Source organism: Rattus norvegicus, chromosome 1, assembly GCF_021556685.1.
Source record: "Rattus norvegicus strain SHRSP/BbbUtx chromosome 1, alternate assembly SHRSP_T2T, whole genome shotgun sequence".
Lineage (NCBI taxonomy): Eukaryota > Metazoa > Chordata > Mammalia > Rodentia > Muridae > Rattus > Rattus norvegicus.
Genome location: NC_141534.1, coordinates 8,788,961 through 8,802,781, shown reverse-complemented (window position 1 = coordinate 8,802,781; position 13,821 = coordinate 8,788,961). Strand labels below are relative to the sequence as shown.

Sequence of the window (13,821 nt, the reverse complement as noted above, 5' to 3'; positions counted from 1 at the left end):
GGTCTTTTTTCTTCTGCCATTACATTTATATGTACTAGTTTTATTTCATGACTCAGAGTAAGTACCTCTCCACGTAGTTGACTGTTTTTCATGCATACTGTTGTGATACAATTCAAATTATCTATAGTTTTTTCCCTAGTGTTTTAAAAATAAGTTATTTAACCTGAATACCATTGAATTGTTATGAACATAAGTTTGGTACACTACTAACTAAAAAAAAAATCAGAAAACACAAATAAAACCTTTATGTGAGTTGCTTTAAAAAGTAGAGATTTATATATAAGACAGTGGGGTTTTTTTTTCTAATTTGTTTAGAACTGTCCTTTTTATATTATTTTATCAGTGTATTTTATGTCTCCTTTTCCTCTTTTTGAAACTAATTGCTTCAAGTCCAGTAATTCTCACTTCATGTTATGGAAATTGTGAAGATTTAGTTGCAATTGCATCGCCTCGTGTCATTATTGTCTGTTTTAGTTTTCTACGGGAATCGGATATAGGTTCTTAGGAACCACATGACTGAGTAACAGTCCATTTTCATTTTAACATGGCATAATTCCATGTATATCTTCCTCATGAAAAATGTCATGATTTTTTTAACAAGGACTGTGAATTTCATTATGATGCCAATCAGTGAAATTTTGAGAAATGATCTCTGTTGTAATGATTGCAAAAAAATTAATTTAAAACAGAATAGAAACAACTCTGTTGATATACTTTTTTTTTTCAGTTAGTTTAAGTCAAAACTTAGGCTCCTTAATTTTTCTCTTACGGTGCTAGCAGAACCTCTCATGTGTCTCCCTGTGTGAGAATAATTACTGGAATAATTTCTCCAAGCATCACTGAGTTCTGCAAATCCCTTGAATTTTAAACATCTTCAGGACTTAAAAAAGGTCAGGGGTTAAAATTAGTCTTTATGATTTAGACTACATGAGGAATTTTACTTTAAGCTGTGAATTTTAAAAATTCTTCTATAACTAGTTTTTGACGTATGTTTTCTAACTATAATTATCTTTTACTGTATCCATAATGAAGAAAATTTTAAAATAAAATTAGCTTTAAAAAAACTTTTCCCTGAACAAAGGGAATATTACATTGCTATGTAGAGTGTGAATGCTGTCTGACATGCTCACAGTTACATTGCTGTGTAGTGTGAGCACTGGCTAACATGCTCACAGTCATATTGCTGTGTAGTTTAAACTCTGGTTAACATGCTCACAGTCACATTGCTGTGTAGAGTGTGAACACTGGCTAACATGCTCACAGTCACATTGCTGTGTAGAGTGTGAACACTGGCTAACATGCTCACAGTTACATCGCTGTGTAGAGTGTTAACACTGGCTAACATGCTCACAGTCACATCGCTGTGTAGAGTGTGAACTCTGTCTGACATGCTCACAGTTACATTGCTGTGTAGAGTGTGAACACTGGCTTACATGCTCACAGCCACATTGCTGTATAGAGTGTGAACACTGGCTAACATGCTCACAGTTACATTGCTGTGTAGAGTGTGAACACTGGCTAACATGCTCACAGTCACATTGCTGTGTAGAGTGTGAACACTGGCTAACATGCTCACAGTCACATTGCTGTGTAGAGTGTGAACACTGGCTAACATGCTCACAGTCACATTGCTGTGTAGAGTGTGAACTCTGTCTGACATGCTCACAGTCACATTGCTGTGTAGAGTGTGAACACTGTATGACATGCTCACAGTTAGTTTGGATGCTGTCTGGCACACAGTGTGGACACTGACACTCTCACAGTTAGTGTGGACACTGTCTGATATGATCACAGTTAGTGTGGACACTGTCTGGCATGCTCACAGATGCTAGCGCCTGGAAATCCTCTGCTCTCCCACTCTGTATGTGTAAATGCATCTCATGTTATTTGTATATTTGCATTCACCTTGTGGTTTTGACATGTTACAATGTTTGTTCCATTTTCCAGATCATTCCTTCATTCAGTTTCTGGATGCAAAAGAAACACCTAAATGTTTACTTCAACAAAACCTAAATTCAAGGACAGAGGAGCTCTGCTGGCCTGGGGCTCTGTGTGATTACTGTGGCCATGTGGACTGTTTTGAGGTGGCATAGGAATCCTTGTCCACTGTTGGCTTTCCCTCAAAACTCTTTTTTTAAGAGAAATTAGATGGGAAATCATGGTGATTCGGTTCCCAGGGACAGAAACATAAACCTAGATCCTGCAGTCCTAGTGAATGGGAAACTAATTTGAAAGAAAGCCATCAAGTTAGACATCTAGGTGTTTCTTTCCGATTTTAGATGGAGATGTAACAGTTAACTTTGAAAATTCAAACGGGCACATGATACACATCGGAGAGGAAGCTACCCAAGAGGAGAATGTAGGGAAACCTGAAGAAGGGAATGTCTCTGTGTGTGAGAAAGGACCACCTCGAGAGGAACAGGCAGAAGAGAAGACAGGTAAAAATAAACAGACTCCCATATCATCTCCTGTAGCACAGCCCAACGTTGAGAACCAAAGAGTGACTACAACCAGGTGCCTGCACAGAGGAACCTTGCAAGTTGGAAGAAGGCTAGGGAAGAGAAACAGTCAAGTCCGCAGATGGACGCATCCAGTTAAAAGTGTGCTTTTGTGTTAGCAAGGCGAGCTAACTAATGGTAGGGATCAAGAGGATTGGGCTCTTCAGGTGTTACGTTTGCCTGGAAATGGTCTCCACTTTGAAGTTTTCTCTTGAGACCTTCAAAAACATGAGTGGAGTTGGAACACTGTTTTCTTCTGGTCGTAGCTGCTCTGTGTGAGCAACTCAACAAGGGCCAGGCATCTCTCTGAGTGTAAACTCCCTCTCTGGCAGTGGGAAGTAGCTTGTGCATCCACACAGCCCAGCATTTTAACTTCTAGATGTTTCTAAGATACAGCAAGAAGTAGACCCATAAAGAGCTAAGGTTTTGCTGCCACATCTCTGCTCTCTGGTCCGCCCATGTGCTTTTCAAGTTTCCGAGTAAGCCAAAAACAATTACGCTGATCCTGCAAGTGCTTCTCTAAAAACTTGGTTTCTACAGTAGGCTCAGAACACCAGGTAGCGTAAAATATATCTGATTGGGCCCTCCAGGATGTTCACGAACTCCTAACAGTGGTTCCATCCCAATTATACCTTATATTCCACCGAGCCCTAGATTTACATAATCCTTGAGGTGATAAGGAAAGATTTGACCAAAAATCCTCTGAATAAATGTTAACACGCACATAGGTAGGGATCTTCAGGAAATGGTATGTTTCCTGTTTTCTATAATGTTTGTCTCTGAGTTGCATGGCAACATTTCTCAGCTTCATTTGGATTGTTTAGACACTTTGAGAACTGTTAGAAATTGCTTTACATGAAATTTCTTCATCTCTTGACCAAATGCTCCCAGAGACAAAACAGAAAAGGGTGGGCTTTATTAAGTTAACCTAGTGATGTGAGGTCATCTTTTCCAGAAGGCTGAAGCCCTGTGACACAGTCATCAGCCTTTAAAACGTTAGTAAGCTGTTGGAAACTTATTAATTTGCCGCCCTCAGGTATTAAGCAGAGTATTTAGGGGACTGTCCTTAACTTCTTCCAATAGAAACCTCTGGTTAAGTTTACTAACACTGATAATGAGAGATTAGCCTGTACTTTTTGATGATACTATTTCTGGAAAATAATGAGAAAGCAGACAGACTTTAAAGAGATTCATTTGCAAGTAGAGACTTTGGTTGGGAGGGGACAGGTGTCTTTTATTTTCTTTAGTTCCAACTATTCCTGTCTCAACAAACCATTAAACTTCATATCCATCTGTAATTTGTCCCTAGTCCCTGTGGGTGTCATTGCTACTCAGGGACTGACCAGACTTAAAAGGAGATGGTTCCCTTATCTGTGTAATAAAAAGTTGCTGACAGGTTTATATTAGTTAACCCAGCAGGCCTTGGTGTTCTCAGGAGAAGATGACAGCTCTTACAGGTCAAGGAATGGCTGGGAGAGCTTTTGTTTTCCTACTCCTCAGACTAGTACACTTAGTTCTTTCTCGTCAAGAGAGGTGCCACTAACCAAGAAAGGTAGTAAGAATGGGAGCCTTACTCTGAGGCAAAACTACAAATGTCACCTGTGAGTAATATCACAGAGAATCAGTTTAAACAGAAATTACTTAAAAACAAAGGTATGACTTACTTCTTCAGTCGCATACCTTTTAAATCTGCAAAGTAAAAATCAAACCAGGCTGATTCACTTCCTCCTCTCTTCTGGTCTCATACTTCTATGAGCTCCCTGTCATGCAAACCCAGCCTCCTGGGTTGCTGTCTGAGTCAAGCCAATCCACTCAGCAGCATCTCTCAGTTAACTGGTTGTATTAGCAAACGAAGATCACATGGCTTTAAAGCACTTTACATACCTCTGTCTAAAACATACTCAAAAGCAAGCACATAAGGTGCCACCCACAGCCCTGGCTTTATGCATATTTCTGAGGTTCTGAAGGCACATCATTCCACAGTTGGTAGGGTGGCCTTAGGCCTTTTCTGGCAAGAGGAGAATTCTTCCCCAAGGTCTTCTATGCTCTTGGTCTACTGCTATTCTTTCTCAGTAGGTATCCTTAGATGTTTGAGACCCAGAATGTGATCTGCAGCCCATTCCAGTATAACAGTATGAAATCTGAGAGTTGTTTGACATCATCTCCATTGTACGAGTATGCAGGGCCTTTAAAACGTCAGTAAGCTGTTCACCTAATTCACTACCACCCACGTACAAATAATAAAGAGTATTTTTCTACCAATTGCAAATGCTGTCAGCCAGTCACATTCGTTGAACAGACATGACTTTTAAGGCATTGTTTGACTAGATACACACTTGCATACATGCACACAACTTAGGGATCTCGAGTATGGCAGGCTCTCACAGAAAACTATCATGGCAGAGTTGGAAGGCTAAAAAGGAGTTTATCTCCATGGCCCCCAAAGTACTGCTGGGGTTTGTGTGTGGTGTGTCCAAGAAACAATGCAGAAGAAATGTTAATGGACTAGGACACTTACCATGCCTTTCTTGGTTATGCAAAACTGGGAAGATCGGTTTAGTAAAGGCAACCTTGTATTGACACTTTAATTGTGTTCCTTTTAAAAGAGACCACCACTTGGCTCTTTGGGCTGGAATCGAATTTTAATGTACTTCCAGTCGCTATTAGAAATAATACAGACGTGGGCTCATGATGAGCCTTCAGAATCCCCAAAATGATGTTGATTATTCTCTCCCAGCTTTCGTGGGGTCTTCTCTTTTTCTATGAAATGTGTGCTTTGTCCTTTCAAAACTATTGTGTGAGCATCCATTTTGTAAGACAAAGTGACTCCCTGACTCCCTGACTCTGCAAACCTATAGCTGTGGCTCTGATCTAAAGGGTAGAGGAGGTCACTGTAGAATATGAAGCTGCCCTGATCCTCAAGGAAAACACGAAGGTACTCTAGTGGCAGAAAGTAACAGCCAAATGCCTTGTGTCAAACACCTCCCCCACCCCCACCCCCAGAGTCTCCAAGAGTATAGAACATACCTGATTGTTTTAGAGGCACTAAGACGTCTGGTTGTCCGTCTCACCCACGGCAGTGTGTGTACTACACTCATCTGTCACTCTTAAGGGTCCTGCCCTGTTGATAAGGTTGGCCATTGTGTTGCATTTAGCACTGGTTGCCCATTTTGGCGACAGCACACAAAAGGCTGCAGTTAAAGGTGATGGCTAGTGCCCATCTACACTGATTCTTGGTACATCGTACGCCACCCTTTTATCAAAGAAAGGAATGACTGACGGATGCAGAGAACCCTCCCTGTCTGTCTTTTAGTCTTTGTTTTCCCTTGAAACTTTGCTTCCTCTGGTAAAAACACTGTCTGGTTCTCAAATGTCATATATCACCATCGCCTTGTCTTGCTTCCTGCTTCTCTGTCGTGCGTGTCTGTGTCAGTCCGCTCTGTTGTTCACTTCTCATTTGTAGAGAACTCTGAGATCCACTCTGAAACACCGGCTGCTCTACCTCCTACCGTTCCTTCTAAACCTAAACCCAAACCCAAACCAAAAAAGTCTTCTGTGCCTCCCAAAGGAGGCACCACGTCTGGGGCCAGCCACAAAGGGGATGAAGTACCTCCTACTAGAAAAAATGTCAAGGCTCCCAGTAAGCAGGCCCCCGTCCCTCCGCCCAAGCCAACGAGCCGAAACACATCCCGGGAGGCTGGTGAGTACACCCTAGTGCACGACAGGGTAGAGTCAAGGATGTCAGGCTCTGGGGTATGGGATCTATAGCTTCTCCCAGGAGTGTGGTCGTTTGTTGTCTCGGGATGCAACGCCAGTAGCTATGTAATAGAAAAGTGAACTCGGTGGCCTTTGGAGCAATGGGGGATAGTTAATCTTGGTTTCCACCATGAACACTTAGACCCACTCCTTTAGCATACCTAGGAGACTGCTAGCCTAATGAAGCAGTATCTAGACAGCAACTGACTTGCTGCCCAGGGAAGTTTATGGGGGGATTTATCAGTGTTTCTCTTTTAAAATACCATAGTCCTGTGTGTTCAATGTGACACAGGACTTTGGCATAATTGCTGGATTGCGATGTCTTATATTTTTAATACCCATAGTTTCCTGTCCTCTGATAATGACAAAAGGTTCCTATATACATCCGTGACATCCTGTTTTTCCTAAGCCACTTTACATCATTTTGATGGGCGGAGAGCTGTATGCCCCATTTTGCCCGCACACCAGGAGACCATCTGGTCAAAGTGTCCTGCTGGCCTGCAGTCACACATTGCCATTAAAAAAATCATGAACGGAAATTTGCGAACTCCATACATTGCCTATCTGGCTTTCTCTTTCAGCCTTAGATGCTCAGTGCAAAGTGAAAATTCCATTCCTCTAGTGGAATAGAGGATACCAGCTGTGTCATCTAACTTTTAAAAGGACACGGATCAAAATTCCCACACTCAATGGCTTTCCCCCATAAATTCGTGCACAGAACCTCTTTTGTACAGTAATAAATCCCATGGGCAGCAGCTTCCCAGAAACGAACTACCAGGGTTTGCCTTCTTAGTGTTATCTCTTTGTTTGTGCCACTTATGCTTGTCATACTTAAATTCAAAGAAAGGTTTAGTTTCTGATGTAAGAGCCCTTTCAGTGCAAGTAGACATCTCCCTGCGTTCCTGTCTCCCCGGCTTTGATCTCTGCTACACAGGCCTCTTCTAATCTATCGAAAGTAAAATATCTCAGAATGCCCAGACAGCAGAGCCCAAGGGTCATTTCCTTGGGGGGACACACTGTCTGTTCTTATTGGTGTTTGTGTGGCCCCCGTGGCCTTGCAAAGCCTAGCAGTGGTGGGTGACACGAGACAGGCGCTGAGCTACTAAGAAAGGGAAATTCTCAAACCATCACTCTGCCCCTGGGAATTAAGATCCTGCCTTGCACACACTTCCTCCCTCGGTCCTACTCTAGGTGGTGCGAGTTCACTGTAGACTCTGGGAAGGAGGCTGGAGATTAGCACCAAGGCTGGACACAGCATTCATGACAGAGCTGGAATCATTTACGGACACTTTCTCAAAGGTTTAGTGTATGCTTATGGTGTTCCCGAGAGGATAAAACGCTGGGGAGCTATCATTGTATCCAGTGCCTTAATGTAAAAAGTGCAGGGGGGGGGGGGGTTTCTATAAGTGAATATGACTGTCCCTAAGGTGCAGAGGAGACATTGGGACTTTCGACTTCCCATTACATCTCTGAGAAGAGTGATCACCTACAATTTTCCCTCCATAGAGGGCCCCAAAGTTTTGTGTGTCTCGTTGTTTCCATTAACAAAACGTTTTAATTCGGAAGTGCAATTTCCTTCTTAGCCCAGGTTGATCTCAAGAAAGCCTTCCCATGTTAGAAGAGACATTAAAGACAAAATATGATTTGGAGGTGGAGGGCCCTTTTTCTTTAAAACAAGATGACATTAAATATTTTCCGTCAAAAAGAAAAAATATTTCAAAAAATGTTAAAAGTGATAACACCAGCGTTGATATGAAGAAAGAGTCTGTTTAGCTAGGATAATAGTTGAAAGTGTTTAAGCCCAAAGCATTTGGTGTGCTTTTTATTTAAGAAATTAATTTAGAGTGGGGCTAGATTTTTTTTAAGTATGTATGGTTAATGAGTTTAAGTTGTAATCAGAGAGAGATTATCAGGTTCATTAACTCTGCAGACAAACCCAGATTTGGCAAAGGGGAAACCCGGCTATTGTGTGTATCTAAAATACTAATTACTCCAACCAGAGAGAGTCCTTGCAAGCCCAAATCTTGTCACTAAATAAGACTGGCTCCTTTGCATGTCGACATTAATGAAGTCATATGTCTCATTGTCTGTTCCTGTGTTTGTTCTTCATTTCCACTCTCTCACTGACTTCAATAAAGCTGCGTCCAGAGGTAAGTGACCATAATGTCTTGTGCAGTGTGGGATGGCCCTGGAACACTAACAAGACATTTCTGAAGGGTGAAAGAAACTTTAGCTCTCTTTTGGGAAAGTAAGATAGGTAGCATTGTAGCAGAAGAGATTTTTTTGGAGGAAATGCAGATCAGAAAGACCGTGACACAAAAGAGTATTCTCCTGGGAGTGTAAAAGCATTTCCCAGGATGATATAAAGAAAAATTCAAACATAAGTATGTGTTTCAAAGGCAAAGAGAATGACTACCTCACTGACTTTTCCTTAGTTGAAGTCAGCACTCTCCAGAAGTATGCACAGGTGCCCTGGCAGTCCTTTGAAGACTTGCCCGGAACATAAACAGTCAAAATAACCAGGTGCTCCTGTTGCTCGGGACCAGGAATTCTGGGAAAGTTGAGTGAAGTGGTTTGCACTCTCAGTTCTAGCTTCTTGTAGAAACAAGTAAGTCAACCCTTTGAGCCTAGGAGCTCAAAACCAAACTAATATCTGAAGACCCTCTCAAGGGCACTAATGTGAGGAACCAGATGGACACGTGCACACATGTGCTCACATGCACACGCACACACACACACACACACACTCATGTATACACATATATGTATATACACACATGCACACACATATATACGCACACACATAAGCACACACACATACGCACACACTCATGTACATACATATATACACACATACACGCACACACACGTGCACACTCACACACTCATGTACATACATGTATACACACATGCACACACGTGTGCATATACATACTCACACATACACGCACACACACTCACACACACTCATGTACACATATACACATACGCAGACACATATATATACATGCACACACATTCATGTACACACATATACACACACATACATGCGCACACACATGTGCACATGCACACACACTCATGTACACACATATATGCACCCATACACACATGCAGACAGACATACTCATGGACACACGGGCATGCACACGCATGCTCACAAGTACAAGTTCTGGGAGTGGTATTCTTCCCCTTCAGATTATTCATATGACCGTGATAAATGTTTTTCCTTGCATTTTGATGTTTTTCCTTTGCATTTTTATTTCAAATGGGGCAGGGGGGCCACTGTGACTGTCCCCTCCTCACCTCTCCTCACTGCATATGAAAAGTATAGGCCACCCGGACAGGCTTCCTTCCCAGGAGCTTTGGGAACGGTTGCCTTGGAGCTTAACAGTTGGAAGGCAGTGAAATAAATTAATTTGCTTCTGACCCAGAAAAAGGCTAGAAGTGAACACCCTGCTTCTTCTTAATGTGGGCCACCTCTCCATCCCCAGGAAAACACAAAGAGAGCTATTAGGAAAGGCCCATATGTTTGCCACAGCCAGCTTGCCAGGAGTGACTGTCCCCTTCACAGGACCAAGTCCGTAAGAGTGGCTCAAAGGACAAAGAGCTGCTGCCCTGTTTGGCCATGAAGGTCACTGGCCGCCTCTAACGTGAGAGGCTTGGGGTGGAGGGTGGGGTGTCAACAAACAAAATCATTATCATTATTAACTGATTTTCTTAATAGTCACTGATGGAATGTATTTTAAAGGGAGAATTTTAAATGTCATTGGCAATTGTAAATCAGTAAATTGTAAATACTTAAAAAGTATTGTTCTCTTTGATTTTTTTTAATGCAAAAAAAAAAAAATGTCTCTGTTTTAGCTGGTTCCTCTCACCCGAAGAAAACAACTGGTTCCAAAGCCTCATCCTCACCATCTGCTTCGTCCACCTCCTCTCATCCCAGAGGACCCAAGGAGTCACTCACTGGCAAAGCAGGCGCGGTTGGGACCACAAGGGGCAAGAAAAAGATTAGCAAGCAGCCAGCAGCGGCGGCATCCCGACTGTCCCCCAACACAGTCACTTCTGAAACGTCTAGTCTTAAAGGAGAGCTCTCAGACACTGGAGTAGAGAGCCTCAAGCCAGAGGAAACTGTTGCTGGAGCAGAGGAGGAGGCCACAGGCAAACCCAAGGCGGTCGTCGTCGCTCTGCCACCTGTCACAGTACCGCCATCTTCACCTGCCCTTCCTCTGCCCCCTGAGGATCCATGCACTATTGCCTTGGACACTCCCATGGTCCTAGTCAGTGATGGACCCACCCTGCCCATCTCTGCCTTAGAAACAAGTCCGCTCCCTGGGACTGAAGAACCAGCGAACAGAACCACTCCGTACTCAAGCACCGGCTTAGGTGGGAGCCGAGAGCAGGCAAAATGGTGAGTTGGGGCACAGACCTCAAATTCTATCTTAAGTGTCACAGGCCACTAGAGTACTCCCTTGGAATAAAGGAACGTAGTCTGCGCCCATCTGCCTTTAATCTGCTGACGTTGAGGTAACACACGGGTGGTCTCACCGTTGGTTTTCCTAAGCCAGGGCTTGTCAGGTTCCGTAGACTGTGTGGAAAATCTAAGATACTGACGAATGCACCTTTCCAAGGCTGTTCAGACCCTCAATCGGGATGGCTCCCTCTTCTCTTTTTTCTACCTAGGTAACATTACCCTTCATCCATCCAGGTCTTGTTTTAAATATCTAGAGTTTGGCCCCAGATAGCCCACCCATTCTTACTCGACTTCATCTTAATGTAACAATGTAGCTTTCCTCCCTGGGATAATTAAGACCGAGAAAGAGTAAAGAACTCTTTAAAACCCTGGCTCCACTCATACCAAGAGTAGGACGAGCCCCTTTTTCGTGACTCCTTCACTGGGTTCTAATTTCTCCTGTGAAATCCTCTAACACTTCTTGCCAGAACTGGTAGTAACTATTTTATTTAGAAAAGTTTCCCTACACATAGGGTAGAACTGGCTGGCCAGCACGAGCTGTTTACTTCTATGTTCCTAGAAACCAGAGCGGAGTCTAGTGCGCTTTAGGCCTGCAATGCATGTTCACTGAACTCTTAACGAAAATGGAAGAATGAGTTAAAGTGCCTAGAGGGAAGGTCCCCTTACTTCAGTGGAGGGCTGGAGATGAGGCACCTCTGATGGGGGATTCTGTACATTGTAACAGAAGACACCATAGTAGTCAATTTTAGTTTTACTCAAAAAAAAAAAAAAAAACAAGCAAACAAACAAAACTCCTTATGGGCTAGTGACCCACCATTGTCCAGCTGCCCAATTTAGAAGCCTGAGCTCGTTAACGATCTTCATTCTCCTTTCCTGGTGTCACTCAAAAAGTCCTGTAAATACGCTATTAAAGTTGAGTTAGACGCGTAGGTGAGCGACTAGCAGAGCACACGAGTGTATAAATTATAAACACTGGCTGATGCCGTTGTCGATTCTGTCTAGGGGAGACTCAGATCTAAACTCCAGCCCTTCCCTGTTTCGAAATTTCGTGTTTCAATCTCGGAATCATTTAACAAGATCTCTTTCCAAAAATCTGTCATGTCCGGTCCTTAAAAGTACCCTGTACTCTAATTAGTGTGGCTTTCATCAAGGCACCTAAATTATTTAATTTCTCGTAATAGAACCTTCACTTATTGATTACTTGATCAATGTCAGGAGCCAAGCAGTGTGCATTAACACTTAATTCACATAAGTTTTCTCTAGGACATCCCTACTTTACAATCTGCTTTTTTTTTTAATTTAAAACCCCATAGCTGAGAGTTCAAGCAGATGACTTAGTATTATTACCAGGTTAGCAGTGGCCAAATGAGAGGGTAATGCTAGCCCTTTGTACCAGCCTCCAGCCTGGGACAACTTTCTGTTTCCCAAAGTAATTGCGTCGACTTCTGCTTCTCTTGTTTTTCTGTAGCAGTTCATCGGTTCCTTATTTTTTAAATCATCCAGAAAAATCTCATTTGAAGGAAGAGCAAGGGAAGATAAATAAATATCTAAGCACACATTACTTGCCTGACGTTTTAATGAAAGCTATAGGAAGCCGAGGACACTGAGATAAACGGAGCGCTATCTCCATGGGCCTGTTTGACGATGCTGTCACAGGCTGCACATGAGAGGGTAATTTGTAATAAATGTGCATGTGTTGACTCGAAGTACTAGAGGCTGGGAAGTCTGTGTCAAATACCAGCATTGCATGAGGATGCCCTTACCACAGAAGGCAGCTTACCTGGGAGAGCAAGACAACTATCCCTTCAAGCCGAACTTTTTATTTTCATTGTGTAATCCAGGTTTGTTGGCTCTGTGCTGGGCAATGCAGTGGGCACCGAAGGGATAGGTGCGAGCAAAGGAAGCTGGTTCCAGAGAGCTTATCTTTTTTTTTTTTTTTTTAATATTGAGACTTTCTTTTTTTTCTTTTTTTTTTTTTTTTTTTTTTTTTTTTTTTTTTTTTTTTGGAGCTGGGGACCGAACCCAGGGCCTTGTGCTTGCTAGGCAAGCGCTCTACCACTGGGCTAAATCCCCAACCCCCCACAGAGCTTATCTTAATGAAAACATTGACCAGTGTGTTCAGGAAAGGTGTGTTTAGGACAGGATCTCACGTTTGAAAAGTAGGTTGAGTATACATACAGGTCTGCTATTCAGTATGCTAGAAAGGGAGGTAAACTTTGGGCGGTGTGAGGGTTCAGAGAGCCCATATCCATAGGCGACCTGACTCTTGGCAGTTAATTTCCATGAACATTTGGAGCAGCGTTTACTGCGATACATACTACATACTAGAAATTAACGTCTTCGTTCTCTCAGACACATGAAGAGTTTGCTTTACATAAAGAAACGCATGTTTTCTATTTCCGGCAATGCTGCAATTATGGGGAGTAAGGTTGGGTCTCATTCGAAACTGGGGAGTGTTTATCATGGATTTTCCTTTCAGCCAGGCTTAACTCTCAGCGTTTCCTAGAAGAACTCATTTTCATCTTGGTATACTTTTTAATTTAAAAACTGACATTATAATGCCTTCTTCGGGGGCAGTTTGTGTTTGCACTTGATTTAATGAGCTTGGAAGACGTAGTCCCTCAGCTTTCCTCCCAGATTCTCTCTCTTTCAAGTGGAATTTGAATTGGAGTTTTTGGCTCTCACTCGCTTGCTTTCCCTAGAACTTTCCCCGGGTTATATTTAGTTACCCGGTGTGTGAAGACTCTGTCATAGCATGAAAAGCCTTCTGTTTGGGATACAAATATCAAAAACTTGAAAAGGGGCTAGTGGTTGTGCATAAAAATACCTACATCTCTCCCCGTCGCACAGGCCGCTGCTCAGTCCATTTCTCTTCATTTACAGCTTGATCCATAACACAGACATCTCTATAATCTGGGGCAGAAAAAACGTGGCCCATTCGCAGTCATGTTGGAAAATGACCTGTTGAGCCCATCCCACACACACAAAAAAATTATGGAATGAACTGTGTTTTCCAGTGTTCTCAGGAAACCATGAGAGGCAAGATATGAAGTGACCACATCTTGGACAATATTAAATATTGACTAGTCATAA

At 42.6% G+C, this 13,821-nt stretch overlaps 1 protein-coding gene across 11 annotated transcripts in view; it reads left to right on the top strand.

The window, feature by feature from the left end:
* Positions 1 to 13,821, top strand: part of Phactr2 (phosphatase and actin regulator 2) — a 269,278-nt gene that overhangs the window by 215,064 nt on the left and 40,393 nt on the right. For 6 of the 11 annotated variants that reach the window (XM_087553953.1, XM_087553942.1, NM_001437807.1 and 3 more), the window contains 1 exon segment: positions 10,119 to 10,665. In XM_087553953.1, the coding sequence (XP_087410079.1) occupies positions 10,119 to 10,665 (547 nt within the window). 11 annotated transcript variants of the gene reach the window in all.